The sequence below is a fragment of the Sitophilus oryzae genome, unplaced genomic scaffold (assembly GCF_002938485.1).
Source record: "Sitophilus oryzae breed Bouriz unplaced genomic scaffold, Soryzae_2.0 scaffold_980_pilon_pilon, whole genome shotgun sequence".
NCBI classification, from domain to species: Eukaryota; Metazoa; Arthropoda; class Insecta; order Coleoptera; family Curculionidae; genus Sitophilus; species Sitophilus oryzae.
Genome location: NW_022147617.1, coordinates 1,237,221 through 1,258,465, shown reverse-complemented (window position 1 = coordinate 1,258,465; position 21,245 = coordinate 1,237,221). Strand labels below are relative to the sequence as shown.

The 21,245-nt window shown below is 31.8% G+C and overlaps 2 protein-coding genes across 2 annotated transcripts in view; one reads left to right on the top strand and one right to left on the bottom strand.

The window, feature by feature from the left end:
• Nucleotides 1–21,245, bottom strand: part of LOC115891320 (muscle-specific protein 20-like) — a 69,366-nt gene that overhangs the window by 20,642 nt on the left and 27,479 nt on the right. The gene's annotated exons all lie outside the window — the stretch shown is intronic.
• Nucleotides 3,756–4,731, top strand: LOC115891319 (muscle-specific protein 20). Its single transcript, XM_030911766.1, has 3 exons — nt 3,756–3,844; nt 4,094–4,381; nt 4,439–4,731. The coding sequence occupies exons 1-3, from the start codon at nt 3,839–3,841 to the stop codon at nt 4,652–4,654; spliced, it is 510 nt and encodes a 169-aa protein (XP_030767626.1). The 5' UTR covers nt 3,756–3,838; the 3' UTR covers nt 4,655–4,731.

Sequence of the window (21,245 nt, the reverse complement as noted above, 5' to 3'; positions counted from 1 at the left end):
CAGGCACCCAGAAATCACCGAGCGTAAAGCTCAGCTTCTTAATCCCGCTAGGGCCCAAAAAATGAACAAAACCATTGTAAATGACTATTTTACTAAACTAAAACAGATAATGACTGAAAAAAACTTTATTGACAAGCCGCACTTGATATTTAACATGGATGAAAAGGGTTGCAGATTGACCCTACACCATCAGCAAAAGGTCCTTGCCAGAAAAGGTGAAAGGAGGGTTCACATAATTGCAACGGAGCATGCCGAAAACGTGACTGTGGTCGCTTGTGGCAGCGCAGTTGGTCAAGCCATACCCCCAATGGTCTTATTTAAAGGAAAAAGGTGCAAGGACGAATGGAAAGAAAATATGGCTCCTGGGACTGTTATTGAAATGACACCTAAGGGGAGCATGACCACAAGTGTTTTTTGTAAGTGGCTACAGCACTTCGCTAAATTTAAGCCCGAAGGAGACGTTTTGCTGATAATGGATGGAGCAGCCTCTCACCTGGATATTTCTGTTTTTGAAACCGCAGATGCATTGGGAATAACTCTTTTGTGTCTGCCTAGCAACACCACACACGAGTTACAACCACTTGATAAATGCGTTTTTCGCAGCTTTGAACATTATTGGGACGAAGAAGTATTACTGTATTGGACAACTTTTCCTGATAGAAAAATAACAAGAACTCGGTTTGGTAAGATACTCAGCGAAATTTACCCAAAAGCTATGTCTGTGAAAAATTTACAGTCGGCTTTTGAAGCCACTGGAATATTTCCATACAACCCTAATTCCATACCAGAAATTGCATTTGCTCCTAGTAGATTGTCCTATCGTGCATCTCCTGCAGCTAATAATGAAGATGGAATGGAAGATCCACAAATAAATCCTCGTAACGAAGTAACGTTAAGCTCTTCAGAATCAGAAGAAGGATCCGATAGTGATTCTGATAATGAACCACTCATTAATTTGGTTCTGAAGAAGAAAATATCTTTGGATTGTAACGGTAATAAAACTACTGATGCAATTGAACCTGAAACTAGGAATGAAAATCAAGACTCAATTTTGAATGAATCGAGGGAGAGTATGAAGGAATTGTTTCCAACACCTGAATTAAAAATTCCAGTCACTAAACGACGCAAAGCAATTAATTCAGCTGCTCAAGTTGTTGTCAGAGATTTATTTAACAAACCTTCCTCTAGTTTTGCCGAACCTTCCACTAGTTTTGCGGTACCTTCGACGAGTAACAGAGAAAATTTAACTCCTTCAACTTCCAAAGTTAAGAATAAAAATAAAGCTTTAAAAAGTAAAAAGCCATCAACGGAGAGTTGGTACTGCTTTATTTGTAAGGAAGATAGGGTGTTAGACATGCGACTTTGTGTGTTGTGTTGCCGATACGTCCATGAGGAATGTGTCGGGTTATGCAGGGATAATAAAACCAAGTTTGTTTGTTACGATTGCGAAATTTAGTAAGTTTCTTGGTTAAATAAAAATGTTATCAACAAAAAATTGTTTTTTTTATTGTAATAGCTCCTATTTATCAATTTCTGCACGTGGCCTTTAAAAGTGCCTGGGTTACCCAATAAGGCCAATTGCAGTGTTTTTAAAAAAACAAAAAAAATCCACAAAACAAACAAAAAATTATACTTTTTTTGATGTAGGATCAACATATATGAAGCACTAATTGTTCCCCAATATTTTCTACAAGGGTTGGATTAATATTTTTCTTGCAATGCCCCTTTAAACCTTAACGTGGCCTTAATTGGTTCAGGTACCTTACTTGATAAAATAAGTACAAATACACCAGTAATTAATGAGGAAACTGCCAAAATCACACACCGAATATTCACAAAACACAACGAAATAAAAATATTGACAAAATATTTAAAAAGCAAATGAATATTTTTTATTAATTTTTTAATGACTACCAGCACCTCTAGTGTTTGTTCGCACAATACAGCTTTTACTTTCAGTCATTGCCATTACAGAACATGTTCACAAAACAACCCTCTTTAGACCTTTTTTTAATACCCATAAATGGCAGTAAAAGACTAACCGTGCAAACAAACACTAGAGGCGCCACCGGTCATGAAATGGTGTAAAAATTGCTAAAATTTAATCATTTAATTTTGACACAGCAGGGTAGCGCTTAACTTTTTCAATGCTAATTCAGTTTTCATTGTTTTCAAACTATATTATTAGGTTTTGTTGTATTTTGTGAATGTATAAATGTTTTCTTAGTATAAAGTCGCATTATATTAATTTAGACAATTCTGTTATATTTTATATTATTTCAAAAGCAAAACCATGGTATACAGCGTAATTTTGATATACAGGTTCAAAACAAAAAGTGCTCTTATATTTTCCAGTTTTTGTTGTCAATCGCGAAAGTTTCAGTGATTTTAGTGTTGTCGGATATTTTTATTTGTGAAAAAGAAATATTGCGTTTGGATTGCAAAACTAACAGTGACAGTTTTATTGCAATGTAAGTAAGGGTTTGTCCATTTTATATTTTACTTTTTTCATACCTACGGCTTTTTATTTACTTTCATTGCTTAACATGACAGATAAAGTTCTAAAGGGGGATGTTTTGTGAACGTGGACTACTCACAAATACACGTCGCGACATTACGTATTTCCCTTGATTAAAGGGTATTTCTAAAGGTGGTATGTATTCAATATAAACGCGAATTGTGAATTTCGCAAAATAAATCCGGCATTTATTTAGGTCATATAATAACAAAATTCGCAATTAATTCTATGGGATATTTGTGTTTTTAAACACCTGTTGAAAATGTGATTTGTCAGGTTTATTTTTATAAGTATATTTTTGTGTAATCGATGAAGCTATTTATGTTTGGCGTAGACGACGCGCGACGATCTATTGCTCTATATTTACTAATAAAGAAAAAAACAACAACAATAAAATACATAGGACAATAATTGGAACGTGTGAAATATTTAAAAAGTGAAAACAGCAAGGAAAATATCACAATTTAGTGCAATAAATGAGAATTGACGATGAAAAAAATTAGAAACTGTCATAGAATACCATGAATGAATTTTCCAACAACATTACCAGTTTGCAGTCAAAACATTCCACATCCTACTGCAAATTAAAAAAAAATGAAATTAGATTGTAAAAAAATAAGTACCTAATAATGATTATGCACAATTTTTTCATAACTTTTCAGTTTCTTTGATATTAACTAATGTTTATATTATTATAACCACAACAAGAAATGTATTACAGGAGATGACATATAACAAAAAAACTCAAAATTCGCAGCGAATATTCGCAAAAATTACATCAGTGTCAATATTCCCGCCCCAAATTTTAAATTATTCGAATTCGCAAAATATTAAAACAACTTTCTGTCAATTTTCCCGCCTATGTATTTTTTTTAATTGAGCAATAACAACAATATTTGCAATTGACAATTTGCGGGTATATGAACCTACCTTAAGCCGTAGGCTGTCCTTACCACTTTTCGTCTCGCTAGCTTGTGTGTCACGGCCTTGAATATTTACACACAGAGCGCGTAAAGAAGTTTCACTTCAAAAATCAGGCACATTTGTTTGTTATTATTTATTATGCTATCCAAAAGCTTTTGGATGGACTCTGACCATTAATGAAATTCTAATGTAATTTCCCATGGGAATCATGTATGTTAATTATAAATGTTTCCGATCAAAGATTGTTTCACAATGTGACATTTTGCCACATCCGAAAACTACCAAAAATTATGCATGTTATTACGCCCCCGCTTAAATTTCTAATAAAGCCCGATGAGAGTTAAAACGACGCCTCAGTTAACGTCCAGACTCCAAAGTTAGATCTCCTACATCAATATGTCTGTAAGTATTTCTAAACCTACATATATCCAGTTTACCGATGTGCTACTTTAAAAATACCCGAAGATATTTTAGGAAATTACAAGCGCCTAGCGCGCGATGATGCAAGCTTCAAAAAAACATTTTCAAATTTTAATTTTAGATTCCCATTAATTGCTGGATTGGTAAAAATTATACTTATGGCATTTTTTCGTATTTCTGCATAAAATAAAACGGAGATTTTATCACTTTCTAAAAATACATTTCTTGTAGAAACGTAACAAGGAATTGGAAACTGAAGTTCTCGAATGGATCTTCAAGGTACTAGGCGAACCAGTTCCAAGTGGGGACTTTGAAAACATACTTAAGGATGGCGTTGTTCTATGTAACTTAGCAAATAAACTATCTCCTGGATCGGTGAAGAAAATTGCAACCAAAGGTACAAATTTCCAACTAATGGAAAATATACAAAGGTTTCAAGCAGCTATAAAAGCCTATGGAGTTCCGCAAGAAGAAATTTTCCAAACCGCAGATTTGTTTGAAAGACGAAACATTCCTCAGGTACTAAAAGTATTATTTATATGTTTTATAACTCATTAATTATTGTATTTTTTTCAGGTTGTTCTTTCACTTTATGCCTTAGGCCGATTAACGCAGAAGCATCCTGAATACAATGGTCCATCTTTAGGTCCAAAAATGGCCGATAAAAATGAAAGAACATTTACTGAAGAACAATTGCGTGCCAGCGAAGGCCAACTTAATTTACAAATGGGTTATAATAAGGGAGCATCGCAATCTGGCCACGGCGGTTTTGGAAATACACGTCATATGTAATATTTTGTACAGTAATTATATTTGTTATATTTTTATATCGTTTAATAGCACACTAATAAATTTTTGCGAGCACTATATACCTGTCAATTATATTAAATGTGGTCATTAAAATGATGTCCGCAAGATACGGGTAACGTTGAGTTAGATGTCTCGCTTACCAAACTTTATAAATTACACCGAAACACCCTCACATCTACCTCGTTTATTATTTATATTGACAAAAACAAGTAACGAATATCCGAATATAATTAATTATACAGAGTGAGTCTTAAATCAGTGCAAATATGTTCAGGGCTAGTAGATCTCGATAAAAGAAACATATTTTCTCTTTATCGTTTTTCAAATAAGTCCAAAATAACCGAGTTATTTAAGTTTGAAAATTTTAAAAGAAACTGATTTTTTTAGAAAAAAATTTGAGAGCCACCGGATTTTTTTTGTATTTGCATCACTTTTATTGCCGTAACCATAGAGTAAAGCCGTAACTATGGTAATATCTGAGATTATTATTATATCGTGGGAAAATTTACGATGAACAGGCAGTTCTAAAAAGTTTTCGAAAAATATACAGGGAAATTTAAAACAAAATGCACGATTTTCAACATCTTTTTTTTAGCGAAAAAAAAACTCATAGACGTGTTCCTGGGGTCGAAATATACCACCCCTGGATATATTTGTAGTTATTTAAGACTCACCCTGTATATGCGTTTTAATATATGTATATCAAATTAATACTAGTTTTATATAAACAAACAATATTTGTTATATCTTAACAAAATACATAGAGTAAGTCAAATGTATCCATACGAACTACAAACTATATTCTATATTTTTTCCGAGGTTTTGCCGATGAATATATAAATATATTATACAGTATGTCGCCGGATTATCTTTACAAGAGGAAAAACTTTTTTATTATTCCCATTTTGAGAAAAATGCATTCTCCGTAAAAAGTTTTGCTTGTTCTAAAATGGTTAATTCCGTTTATACTTTTTCAAATTTCCGTACTGTTTTAGAGATTAAAAACATGAAAATATCGCTCAATTTCTTCCGAAGTCCTAAAAATCAAAACGCGTTTCTATGGCAATATAAGTTCGTTTTCATTTTTGATAGACTGTTATTGATAGAATTTTATTTAACTTCATATTTTTTGTTGTTTTAAAATGGCAAAGAATCACAAAATTTATTTAGTTCAATGCTACACAAGGGTGATAATAGTTATCGGAAAGAAACTTTAACAACAACTAAGAATATGACGTTAATCAAAATTAATAATAACCATCTATCAAAGAATGAAATTAAAATGTTATTACCATAGAAACGCCTTTTGATTTTTAGGACTTTAAGCTTCATTCAGAACCTAGCAATTAGTGGAATAAATTAGTGGTTTCAATTACACTTTATACTTTTTAATTTAGGATTATTCACAATTTTTAATAAACACAACTAAAATTAATGGAATATCTAATATTTAGAGAGAAAACCTAATATTTAGCTTATTAAAACAATTAACTTTTGATTTCTAAACAGAATTTCTCTTGGCGGAACATAATCAAATGCCAAAATGACATTTCTCGCAAATTTTGAAGTATAAGAAAGAAAGAAGACGAAGAAATTCAACGGTATTTTCATGTTTTTTTTTAATTTTCTCTAAAACGGAATGGAAATTTGAAAAGGTGTAAATGGGATTAACCATTTAAGAACAAGAATTTTTTTTATAAAAAATGCATTTCTCTCAAAATGTCAATAATAAAATCAGTTTTTCCTCTTGTAAAGATAATCCGGGGACATTGTATAGAAACTATACCAGGCGCGTCTCAAAAGTGGCTCACCGCTATAACTTTTTTATTTTTTCAGATAAAAAAACGAGATTTAGTTCTAATATATTACATAAATTAATATTGATTGGCGTATTCATTTGTTTTTGGTCACTTCCTGTGTCACCGAAAATGACTACAACTTTTGATTTTTAATATACCAAGTGTGTGATACTAAATTATTCATAAATATAAAAAAAGACTTTTTCCAAATATGCTTAAAAACGATTTGGGCATCTTTTAACCGACCAGGACAAGACACGAAAAACATTAGATGATCAAATCTATTTTTCCAAGGCTCCTTTGTTAAAAATTAGTGTTTTTAACACGGCCATGGCACTCTAGATTGAGATATGACATGTCATTCTATTCAGAGTGTCATATTCGAATAAAGTAAAAATATACAGAGGTTGCCATTTAAAAATCAAAAGTTGTAGTCATTTCCGGTCAAACAGGAAGTAACCAAAAACAGTTGAATGCGTCAATCAATCCTAATTTATGACATACTACTTGAAGCCTGGCGCATCCGCCAGGACATCAGGAAAAAAAAACTTTTTTTAATTAAATGAAAAACAAAAAATCCGGCGACGACAGTTTTTAGAAGAGCCAATTAGCTATCTTTTAGTAAAAAAAGCAACTTTCTAGAGCAAGTCGTTACTTCAGTAGAGACGACACAGATAAATATTAGCATTTTATATACAGGGTGGGCCACTGAAAACTTACAATGGCTATAATTTTTAAACCAAAAAAGATATCGAAAAAATAAAAAATACCGTTTCTATAATATCGAGAGGGAATACATATGACGTATTTTTTGAACCACCACGACCTACCCCTTAGGCGGCACCCCTATTCACTTGAAAATCTTAAATGGCAACACCCCACTTGTGGCGCCTTTTTGGAAAGCCCATGAAAAATGCTAAACGATGATCACAAAGTTATTAGGGTGAAATTGAATCCTAATTTTTTCCTTACACGAAAAATTAGGTGGAAATTAATGAAAAAAAGTGATTTTTTCAGCAAGTTACAAATTGGGACCCAGCTAAATGAGGCAAATGAGGTATTTTTCAAACCACCCCGACCCACCCCTAGGTGCTACCCCCTCACTTCTAATCTCATCGTTGATCATTGAAGCTGAAAATAAAAAATGTAGATAATAAAAAAGGCAACACAAAGATGTTTTACTAATCGTCCAGCTTAATTTTGCGATAACGCAAATTCTTCCTTATCATCTATTTTTTTACTTTCAACAAACAGGAATCTTAAAACGGCATATCTTTGCGTTTTTGCACTGCCTTCTATCGATTTTCAATTGTTTGCAAATTTGGTGGTATTTTAAACCTTTATTTACTCGTAATTAGCTTATTTGAAAGAAAAATGGTTTATACTGTGGAAGAAAGAATTCAAATAGTTTTTCTTTATGGTGCTGAAGGTATGTGCTATTTGAGAACGTCCCGTGCCTTCAATGAGAGAAATCCGGACAAAAACGTAAGTCACGTTTATGTTAGAGATTTGATTCTAAAGTTTCAAGAAACTGGATCGGTCAAAAATAAAAAAAAGGACAGGGCCTAGGGTACTGAATGAAGAAATGCAGATGGAAGTTATTGGTCAGGTATCGGTCAATCCAGAAACATCAACACGCCAGTTGACATCAATCACAGGTATACCTCGAACATCTGTCAGAAGAGTATTGAAACTGTACAAATTCCATCCCTAAAAAATGAAGATTCTGCTTGGCGACGACGATCCAGATAGAAGGGTTCAGTTCTGTGAACTAATGACGGAGGAAATTCGAAGGGAACTTTCACTCACTAAAAATTTTTGTTTTAGTGATGAGTGCTCATTTTTTTAAACGGAAATGTGAATAAGCAGAACTGCAGAGACTGGAGCGATGAGAATCCGCATATTGTTGTTGAAGGACACAGCCAACATCCCCAAAAGCTCAATGTTTGGTGCGGAATACTAGGCAATAAAATTATAGGTCCATTTTTCATCGACGGAAATTTGACTGGTGATGCTTATGTGGTGCTGAACAATTTGATAGAGCCAGCCATTGTAAATGAGGTTGAAAATCAAAGAGATTTGGAAGGAAATTTAACTCTTAATGAAGACATCATACACTTCCAGCAAGATGGAGCCCCTCCGCATTATTCTATTGTCGCGGTGGTTGGATAGATATTATTCAAGGCAATGGATTGGCAGAAGGGGTCCAATTGAGTGGCCGCCAAGGTCACCTGATCTCACTCCTTTAGACTCTTTCTTGTGGGGTTACACTAAATTCATATCTACAAGACAAAACCAGGTTCGTTGCAAGAATTGCGGCAGAGAATAACTGAAGCATGTCGAAATATTCCGAGAGAGACTTTCCAAAAAGTGAGAGAAGAATTTGAAAATCGTTTGTATTTTTGTATGGAACAAAACGGCTGTCATTTTGAGCAATTGTTAAAATAAATTATCATTTTAAATTTCTTTCAAATTGTCACACCTACATTTCTTATCACTACTTACGACTTATGACCATCGTTTAGCAATTTTAATTAGCTTTCCAAAGAAGTGTCACAAGTGGGGTATCGCTATCTTGATATTAGAAGTGAGGGGGTGGCACCTAGGGGTGGGTCAGAGTGGTTTGAAAAATACCTCATTTGCCTCATTTAACTGGGTCCCAATTGATAACTTATGTAATATCAAAAAATCACTTTTTTCATTAATGTCCATCTAATTTTTCGTGTAAGGGGTAGCTTTTCAATTTCACCCTAAAAACTTTATGATCATCGTTTAGCATTTTTCATGGGCTTTCCAAAAAGGCGCCACAAGCGGGGTGTTTCCATTTAAGATTTTCAAGTGAGTAGGGGTGCCGCCTAAGGGTTAGGTCGGGGTGGTTCAAAAATACGTCATATGTATTCCCCCTCGATATTATAGAAACGGTATTTTTTATTTTTTTGATATCTTATTTGGTATAAAAAATATAGCCATTGTAAGTTTTCAGTGGCCCACCCTGTATGTAGATACTAGCATACCAAATCTCGTTTTTTTTTTTATCTAAAAAATAGGGTGAGCCACTTTTGAAACGCTCCCGGTATAGAAAATGTTCAAAGATATTAATTATTTCAAATTTTCTTTTAATGGAAAAAAGCAACAGTGTAAAATATATACAGAGAACCTTAGACTTTAATATGATCCATATTATATTCGATCATTAAAAGTATACTGGAATGTCATTCCAGTTCAGAAAAAAAAATATCAAAAACATATAAACAATAATAATAAACTCTCTAATAACAGAGATGCTAACACAATAACCCTTCTATATCCCAATGCAGCCGTTGTCTTTTGCGTATCTGGAACTCCTTCTCTTTGTTTTCAGTAATATATCTTATAACTGTTGTAACTTTGTCCTAGGTATTTCCCCGTCGACTAAAAGCTATTTCCTAAATTTCCTATGTTGAACACTTTTTTTGTTTCTTGAAAATATTACCTTCTAATTTGATTTCATTTTCGGCATTCAAATATAATATGATCTGCGTGCAACAACATCCTTTGCACAATACGGCTTTACAAACTAGTGTCATTGGACATTGGAATTACCAAGATATTTCTTTATAAAAATATTCAACATACATATTATACATCTAAACACAATTTTTTAAAAAATTCTCAAAAACAAATTGATACATTGTTCTTGCGAGCTTGATGAAACAGTAACTGTTTAATATAGTACCAAATTGAACTAAACGTTCTAGAACTTTTCTTATCACAAGCTTTTTTATGTTGTCCTCTACTTCTTGCATTGTTTTTACAAAACAACAACCATCCACGGCCGCAAACAATCAAAATATATTTGCTGAGATTATTATATGTATATTAATAACGTTTTTAATTTTTCAAAAGTTACCTTTTCGTTACTTTTCTGTACTTACTTATCTATAAATATTGGAATCTTACACCATACAGGGTGTTCAAAATTCTATGGTAAACTTTCGAAAATATATCTTTTTTTCTTTTTTTTTAATAGATCCTTTACATTATTCCTTTGTTGTGGTGATGGAGAATTAAAAAATTAACATTTCTAGTATTTAAATAATTTCAAAATCTGTACCTTGCATCAATATCAGTGTGGTATTTTATCGCTGAAAGAGCCATATTTAATAAAAACGCGAATTTTTGCAAAACCGTTAAAAATTATGAAATCCTTTAAATACAAAAAATGTTCATTTTTTAATTGTTCATCTAACAAAGAAATAACATACAGGCTATTTTAAAAAAATGAAGAAAAATTATTTTATATTTTAGAAAGTAAGGCATATAATTTTAAGCATCCTGTATGGTTTAGGATTACAATATTTATAGCAAAGTAAGTACAGACCATCTATAGCAAATACCTAATATAGTTTTCACTTTAGAACATTTCTTGTATTTTTAATATTTTTTTTAATTAAGACTGATAAGAATATTTATTTATTTATTTATTAATATTTCTTAAATTATCAAAACATACATATTTAATAGTATCTCAGTATTATATAAAGTGATCATCGAATCGAATTAAATTTAACTTATATAAATATGATAATACTAGTTGAAGCCTGGCACATCCGCCACGACATCAGGAAAAATATATATATTTTTTTTAATTAATTGAAAAACATAAAATCCGGCGACGACAGTTTTTAGAAGAGCCAATTAGTTATCTTTTGGTAAAAGAAGCAACTTTCTAGCGAGCAAGTTATTACTTCAGTAGAGACGACACAGATAAACATTAGCATTTTATATATTATGTAGATAATATATTATTACCGACTATAAACCATTAAATGTCGGACTAAAAGACGAAATCGTGTTTTTATGCAACTCCAAATAAATATTGTTGACCTCTGCTCAATAGGATAAAAAAAAACGGCATCAGCGATGATTATAAAATGAACATCACTGTCATTTTATATGTAACATACATATATACATATACATATACTGCCATTACTCGCTAACGAGTATTTGACACACATCAGAAGATGGTCACACAAGGCGTTTACTTTCATGAGCTTTTCTGTGACTGAAAAGCCCGATACGTGATTCAACATTCAAAAATCTCATTGCTTTGTTGCCTCTTTACTTTTTGGTTGTCGCAGTTGTTTTATATGTAAAATTATATGGGGAATGTCGTCAATGTTCATTTCCATGGCTCTAAAAATATTAAATTGGTAAAAAAGTCTTTAATTAATAAATAGTAGATAGTAAATATATATTATAGTAATTGGATTGATAATTTAATATTATTGTGTAAAATAATCAATCCAATTACGCCAGTGTCATAAACAAATGAAAGAACTGCATACTTCTTTCTCTGGTCCCTTAAGTAATTGTCCGACCAAATTATCACCGGTAGTGCCCGTTACGATTTTTGTTTTTATGAAACGTAAATTGTGCATGTGATTCGTTGAAAAAGACAAATGAACGAATCGTAGGAGTCGATTCAATATCTGAAATTGAATCGTGTGATTCGTTTCACTAAAAAGAATCGTAATGCCCATAACTATTTCATATAGCTCTATCAACGGTAAAATACGAGAGAAAAATCATTGGGTTGCTTTGATAAAAATTTACTCTGAAAAATATCATAAGAAATATAAAACCACAAATATCTGGAAAACTGTTAAAAATTTTGAAATTCTTTAAATACAAAAAATCTATTTTCTAATTACCCATCTATCGAAAAAATAACATACGGGGTATTCCATTTAAAAAAGCCAAAAAAAATTATTTTATAATTTAGGAAGTTTGGCGTAGAATTTTGAACATCCTGTATGATTTACGATTACCATATCTATTGCAAAGTAAGTACAGACAATTCAGTAAATAACCAATATAGTTTTGATTTCAAGACAGTCAGTGTATTTTTAATAAAAAAAATTATGAAAACCTGAAAAATATATATTTTTTATTTATTTATTAATATAGTACATATTAGAAATACTCATTAAACACACATTAGAAATATAATACACATTAGAAATATATTTACTCGTATCTTAGGATTATGTAAAGTGACCTGAAAGGAAGCCAAAAATGCAGTAATAAACAGGGTATTCCGTTTAAATAAAATCATCCCGATCCACTCTTTTTGAACCACCCATTGCATTGAAGTTAAAATATTTTCCTTGAAATAACATCCTAGTACATTCCCAAGTTTTTATTCTAGGAGCTACAACAGATGCCTGATGTACTACTGCCGGATCCTGTATGTAGGATTATTTCAATTCTCTAGACAAAATATTAATAAATAGACATATTTAAAGCTTGTCACGGACTTAGAGCCGAAACGAAACGAACGGAACGGAAAAAACGGCCGAAAAAGAAACGACCGAAATAAAAGCATACAAATCAAGGTGCGCACACCATGCCGAACGGATTATATTATACTATACTGCCATTACTCGCTGACGAGTATTTGACACGCATCAGAATCATCAGAAGATGTTTACGCAAGGCGTTTACTTTCATGAGCTTTTCTCTGACTGAAAATCCTGATACGGGATGTTATCTCTCTTCCGCACTCCGGACCTTCAAAAATCTCATTGCTTTGTTGCCTCTTTACTGTTGCTGTTGCTGTTAACTGAATTTACAATTCTTTTCCATTTACAATTGTTTTCCATTGCAATTCTTTTGCATTGGGCGCTGCTTTTTCCCACTCATTCTGCATGTTTATCCCCTTTAAGTTTTCGTGGAAAATATCCTTGTACCTTTTGAGTTGTCCACCCGATTTTTTGTTGTACACCCGGTTTCATGTTACCGTTTTCAAGCTCACCGTAAAGCAGAGAATTTGGTAGGCGGTTTTCTTGCATTCTGCATACGTGATCAGCCCATCTTAAGCGGGATTTTGTAATCATGACTTCAACGCTTTCGCAGCTAGCTTTTTCATTTTCGGATGTGCTTCAGACATGGTGGAACCTCAGGTGGAACTATTTGATTCTTAAGTGTTACCCAAAGTGTCTCTGTTGCAACTAATGCCTTCATGTGTCGGCGGTACGACACCCAGGTTTCGCTTCCGAATAACATGGTGGGGATTATTATTGCTCGGTACACTGCAACGATGCACTGTTTCGTTTTTGTACTCAAGTCATGATTGTAGAAAACTCTGTCTTTATAAACGGATTCCGTACACTATGATGTGGATCTCGGACACATATTATAAGTTTAAAATATGTTTGATCTTTATTGTTTGATATCGTTTATAAACATTTTGTAAACTCTTTTATGACTAAGCTTTATTTAAATTATTAATTACCTTATATAATTAATTTTACATATTATTCTAATGTTCTAATGTAGTCTACTAATACACAGCAAAGTATAAGAAAGCAATAATGCTGGCTTGTTTAAAACACTACAAACTATTTTTGAAAGCAGCTGTTTAAACTAAAAATAAATTTCATCTGTTTTGCGAAACTTGAAATGTAACATGACCTTTTATGCACGTAAGAGAGTGTCAATCTTTAAATAGAGATGAAAATAACCACGGATTTGTATTTTATTGAGATATATTTTATTAACAAGATTGAATTGCATAAATTATTTTGAATTCTCCTTATTCTAATATTTACTATATTTATGGATATTTCTTCTAAGTATGTACTGTAAAATTACTATTATTTCATCAACTTTTCAAAAAAGATTTTCATTAATTTACCACTATACAGGGTGGCTCCTCTCATACCCCGCGGAGGCTCCGAGGAGAACGACAGTTTGTATTGAAATCAAATTTTTGTGACCATATGTAGGTTAATTCAGAGCACTTTTTTAAAATATAGAGACACAGTTTCTCCAAAAAAAGTTACATATCAAAGTTGGGTTTTTTGTAATGGAAAACCCTATATATTATTATTGATTTTCGGATTCTAGGAGAAAAATAAAGGTGATTTTTATAAGAGAAGTATAATATGATAAAACATAAGGTTTATGACATATTTAACATTTTCCAGAAATAAAGAACAATTTTTAAATTACAATAAGAGCTACCTAAATTGTAATTTACCCGGTATAGCCTAATATGTAGTTAAATTAACTATTGCACTTTAAATCAAATTAAAACTTGATTCAAAAAGTTATACAGGGTGAGACAAAATTAATATTGAAGATGGGCCACTTCTAAAAGCAAGTTACTACTTTACTTTAAATGAAACACCCAGTACATTATTCCGATATTCAATGGAGAATTCATGTCTCTTCAAAATACTATTAAGGTTACCTACCCCTCAAACAAAGGTTTTCCTAGATATTTTCATTTGCATGATTTGATCTGAGAAGATCTTTATTAATTGATAAAATCTAGGTGGCTGCGATATGTCTGACGTTACTTCAACATAGCTGTCTAATTAGTCTAACTTTAACAACTAGTTATTATTTTGTGTCAGTTAAAACAAAAAAATTTCTCAGAAATTTGCCGAAAATGCAAACATATCCTAGATCAGAGAGAATTAACATGATTCTATTAGTTGGTGAATGCAGTGTGCATTTACCAATTAATAGAATACTTAAATGCTCCTGATTTTATCTAGTCTGGTTTTTTTATGGAGATATGTTAAAGACAGTGTTTACAAAACTCGACCACCTATTGTCGACAATATGAGAGAAATTATTGTAGCTGATTTTCGAGGTAGAACTCCACATATGCCTTTTACAATGAAAAGATCTTTTTGAAAAGACAGTCAATTTATATTTAAGCAGTTAACTCAAAAGGAAGCATTTCGAGCATTTGATTTCATCTAGCTAATTTTTGTCACAAGTATATAGGTTTATATCTAGTTTTGATTCTGTAATAATTAAAATATGTTTTCAACGTGTATCTTTTTATTACCGTTCAGTATTTTACTCTAAAATCTTTAATTTTTGTTAAATTAACAAATGGTATATCACACAGCCACTCTAGATTGTTTCATTTAAAGTTAAAATATCTAGGATAATCTTTGTCTGAGGGGTAGGTAACCTTGATAATATTTTCAAGATATAAAAATTCCCCATTGAACACCGGAAAAATATACTGGGTGTTCTATTTAATAAAAAAGTAACTTGCTTTTAAAAGTGACTAATGTTCCATATTAATTTTGTCTCACCCTGTATAACTTTTCGGGTCAAATTTCAATTTGGTTTAACATACAATGGTTACTGTAATTAAATATCCGGCTATACAAGGTCAACTAAAATTTATGTACTAGCTGTTATATATAGAAATTTAAAATTTACTCTTCATTTTCACAAAATGTCAAATATTTCTCAAAATCCTTAGATTTTAGGTATATGCTTCTTTAATAAAATTCACGTATATTTTTTTCCTAGAATCCGAAAATCAATTAATATAGTAAGATATATAGGATGTTCTATTAGAAAAAGCACAACTTTGGTGTGTAACTTTTTTGGGGACACCCTGTAGAATTCTATATATTTTTATAAAATGCTTTCAGTTAACCCACAGATGCTGCCAAAATTTCATTCCGATATAAATTACCGTTCTCCTTGGAGCTTCCGCGGCGTATGAGAGGCGCCACCCTGTATATATTTTTTTTAATAGAGAATTAGAAAAAAATATTTTTTTTAATTTTCAAAGTAAAATATATCGGTTATTTTGGACTTATTTGAAAAACAGTAAATAGAAAATAAGTATGTTTCTTTTGGCGAGATCTACCAGCCCTGAAAATATTTGCAGTTATTTAAGATTCGCCCTGTATACAGGGTGATTCACGGTCATAGTAAAAAATAATAATGAGACGTTTATGAAGAATCGTTGATTTTTTTTTAAATTTGGATTTATGCATAAAAGCTCCTGCTCCATCTGTCTAAATTATTTTCAGCATTAGAGTGTTACCGCTTCATACTAAAAATGGTATAAAAATAACAACTTCAAACTTTATATGTTAGTATAATAGAAAAATTATAACATATAAAAGTAGTCTCCAAAAATGTAATAATTAATATACTCGGTGTTCTATTTCAATTAAGTAAGATGCTATCACTTCTCAAATGATGCGGCAACAATGTAATGCTGAAAATATTTTAGAAATATGGAGCAGATGCCTGTACGTAAAAATCCAAATTTAAAAAAAAATCACCGGTTCTCCATAAACGTCTAACGTGCCATCGTCGTGAATCACCCTATACAGGGTGAGTTTGCTACGATGTTCTCTATGGGCAGTGCCGGACTTAGGCCTAGGCCAACTAGGCCCGGGCCTGGGGCGGCAAGTTTTTAGGGGCCGCAAATTTTGAGCATACCAAAATATTTATCTTTTTTTTTAACTTTTATTTGTTCATAAAATATTTCGAATATAGCCTTAGCCGATTACATATTTATTTACTTAACTATTATTATTGTTTAAATATATAATTCCATGCATCCAGTTAATAAATACATAAATACCTCGAATATAAAAAAATAAATTCAGAAACATTAAATAATTTATCAAAAACACGTTGGTCTGTACAAAATGAAGCTTGCCAATCACTATCTTCGTCTTCCAATGAAATAAAATCCACGGTGGAGTGAATTTCTGAAGACGATACCGAAAAGCCTAAAACCCGATTAGATGCTTCTAGTCTCCTTAAACAATTCAAAAGCCTAGAAATGGATTTTATGGCGGTATTTTGGACAGACGTTTTAAATAGATTAGATGCGGTCAATAAAAAGCTTCAAATGGTGGATATTGATCTACAAGTTGCTGCAGATTTATATAGCTCATTGGAAAAATATTTTTCTGAAATTAGAAATCTAGATAATACTAAATCATTTGAGGAATATGAAAGAAGGGCCATAGAATTGTTCGGTGAGAAAGATTATGCGGCAGATAAAAAGAGAAAAGTGAAACGAAAACGACAATTTGATGAAACCAGTGATAATGAAACTCTATTTAACGCTAGGGACGATTTTAGGATAAATGATAAATGTATTTAATGTTATTATTGATAAATTAATCCTTGAAATTTCCTATAGGAAAAGTGCCTACAATGACTTTTCAACCAAATTTGGTTTCTTTAGTGATTTATCAACTTTAAGTATTGACGACATTACCGATAAGTCCAGACATTTAATAACCTGTTATCCAAATGATTTAGATGAGTCAATGCCTAATGAATTAATACATTTTCGTGAATTTATAGAAAGCATTAAGTCAGCAAAACCATCTGCTAGAGAGCTTCTTAAAGTAATTTATAAAAAAACGCTCAAGACCTGTTTCCAAATACTTTCATAGCATTAAGAATCTTCACATGTACTTTTATTACTAACTGTTCTGCTGAACGCTCGTTTCCTGCATTGAAACGTATTAAAACTTATTTACGGTCCACTATGGAAACAGAACATCTAAATCATTTGGCAGTTTTACATATTGAGTCCGACCTTTTAAAAACTATCAATTACGATGAAGTAATTGATAATTTTGCGAACAAAAAAGTACGTAGGAAACCTTTATAGGCATATAAGCAAACCTTATAGTTTTGTTGTTCGTTTGTTGTCATTTTATATGAATATTTTAATATTTATTTTATTTCTGTGTTGATCTGTTCTGTCGGTCTATTCTGTTGTTGGTCCTGTATTCATTTTTTTTTATATCCGTAATTTTTTTAATTAAAAAAAATGTTAAGGGGCGGCAATTTTTTTTTGGCCTGAGGCGGCAACTTCGTTAAGTCCGGCCCTGTCTATGGGTAAAAAAATCTCGGAAACTACTGGAGATAAAGAGTCGGTTAAATGGGGAAAGAATTGCAGTTTTGTGGGGTCATAAATATGCGCCTTTCAGATTTTTGAAAAAGTTCATGGCTTGCTAGATACTTCGAAAAAAAAACAAATTTTGGCTATTTTAAAAATTGTCCCTAATTCCATTATAATCTACTTTAGACAAAAAGTTTTCAGATAAGAGTTGTAGATAATCACATCCCTGACGAGTTTTTGTTCTCCGATTTTTTCTAAAGCCTGTCATTTTTGACATATGACACAAACATATGTTTTTTTAAATGGAAACCATAGTTGGCCATGAGTTCATAAAAAGCGCCATTTGTAATCTTTTCAGCGATATAAGCTATAATATGTTTTTTTTTTCACAAAATTCCTGAGTTATAGCCAATTCTTATCTTTCTTGACTAATTTCACTTAGCAATGGAAACAAGTTCAATCATCGTTGTTCTCAGAAATGTGAAACTATCACATCCAATAACTTTGTAAATTAAAATAAACAAAAATTCTAAATATGAATTTTTCAAATGAAAAAAAGCGTGTAATCGTGTAAGATTATTGGTTCAACTTTTCTTGGCCATACAGTTTTGAGGATACGTTAACCGATGAAGTTACTTAGTTTTTTTAGAGAATGTTTTTAAGAGATGTTAGAAAAGTTAAATTTAGATACTCGCGCATTAATAGAGTGGCTCCAACATGACTTTCATTATGACACACCACCACCCCCCCCCCCACAATAAAACAAATGTTAAAAATTATTTAGATCATAATTATGTAGACTCAGGGATAGAAAGAGGTTGACCAATTGCATGGGCCTCCTCGATCATCTGACCTATCCATTTTAATTTTTTTTATGCGGTAGGGTTAACAACAACGTTTACAAAAGAACTTATGAATTAGGAGAGGCACTCGAAGAGGCGGTACAGGAGAAGTTTACTTAAGTCGACCGGTCGTTCTGTGAGAATAGCTAGAAATTCAGTTCTAAAAAGATGCATTTATGTACTCAAAACAATGGCGTATTTTTTGAAAATTTTCTAAAATAACTTAAAGTGCATGTAGTGTTTTTTTTTAAGTTTTAGTTTGTGTAATGTAAATTGTAAAGAGCCTTTTAGTAATATATTTTGTCTTTTTATATGTTATAAATCATAACAAAATAAGGACACCATGCCAACTAAACTGAAATTCGTCCAGAAAGATAAGAATTGGCTATAACTCAGTAATTTTTTGAAAACAAAACATATCGCTGAAAAGCTTAAAAAATTGCGCTTTTTATGAAGTCATGGCCAACTATGGTTTCCATTTAAAAAAAAACATATATTTGTATCATATGTCAAAAATGACAGGCTTTAGAAAAAATCGGAGAACACAGTATCGTTAGCGATGTGATTATCTACAACGTTTATCTGAAAACTTTTTACCTAAAATAGATTATAATGGAATTTTTAAAATAGCCGAAATTTGTTTTTTTTTTTGTTTTTTTTCGAAATATCTAGTAAGCCATGAACTTTTTCAAAAATCTGAAAGGCGCATATTTATGACCCCACAAAACTGCAATTCATTAACCGACTCTCTACCTCCAGTAGTTTCCGAGATACCCATAGAGAGCATCGTAGAAAACTCACCCTGTATTCACGTAGAATAAAAATACCATGCGTTAGAAAATATCAGCTGGGGAATGACATTCGATGATAATTTTGGCAAGGAATTTAAAAAGAAAAATATTTCGACTTTTATAAACTTATTTGAAAAACTGTAAAGAGAAAATAATATGTTTCTTTTATCGAAATATACCAGCCCTGAAAAATATGTTCACTTATTTAAGACTCACCCTGCATAATATAGATAGAGGATGTAACGGCAATGTCGCCACCAATTCCGAAAACTCTCTTTATATATACCGAAAACTAAAACAGGGAGAGCAAAAGCAGAATGACACAAGTACGGTATTAGTTTACGTTTTGGAACAGATATATGCAAGTGGAACAGGTTATACCTGTCATTATAAAATCGTTGTTCCGGTCATGATTATTTGCAAGACAGGTTTCCGCACAGAAAACGGATACTAAAAGTTTTTTTTTAAATGCCGTTCGGCTAAACAAACGAGTCAGCGACATTTTAAAAAAATAGTAGTATATTAGTATATAGACAGTATATTAGGTACGCGATATCAAAAACAAAAAAAAATGTCCCGCTTGATGACATCATTGTGAATTTGAGATCAGTGCATGAGCATATAGGACTTCGCATGTGTGAATTTTTGTCTCGATATGTGGGTATTTAGATCATATAATTACACTAGATAAAGACTTTTTTTTATTGAAGTGAAACTTCTTTACGCACGCTGATAGTAAAAATTTAAGGCCGTGACACACGAGCTAGCGAAACAACAATCTAAGGAAACAACACGCGAGACGAAAAGTGGTAAGGATAGCTTACGGCTTAGAAATACGTTGTGACACGACGCACGGTGGAAAGACCCAATATAAAATGTTGGACATTGACTTAAAAATAAAATTTTAAATTAAATAATTTTGGTAGAAGATTTGAATTACTTAAAGTCCAGACCGTTATATTTTATCCAACTCAAAAAAATATTTTTAATTATATGTCTGTTTGAAAAGTTTCAAATGAAGATATTACACTGACTTAATTATGGTATTCATTTCTTGTGAAACAACCTAGTTTTATAAAAACTGGCAAAGACATTAATAATTTTTTTTAACCATACATATTAGTGCAAACGATTATTTTCACTTTAAAATAAAAGATATATATAGTCACAAAAGTTTGGGAGAACAATTGTATATAAGAGGCACATAAACATTTTTTGCTGCTAAATACTATATTTAATAGCAAAAAAATGTTTATGTAGAAAAATAAAAAAATGGCCAAAGTTGGCCAAGACAGTTATAATTGTATAATTAACACACCCTGTAGAAATCTTATACTTTATATTCATCAGCACTTATGTTCATATTTAAGCCGCTGCACGACGCAGGCACAGGGTTCCTTCAGAATCCATCAACGCGTATTGTACTCCCGCTTGTTTAATAAATGTTTTTAAAAA

What these genes read in the sequence shown, in the direction of transcription:
- LOC115891319 (XM_030911766.1), top strand. An exon ending in AAAGACGAAACATTCCTCAG is followed by an intron (nt 4,382 to 4,438) that starts GTACTAAAAGTA and finishes TATTTTTTTCAG; the next exon opens with GTTGTTCTTTCACTTTATGC.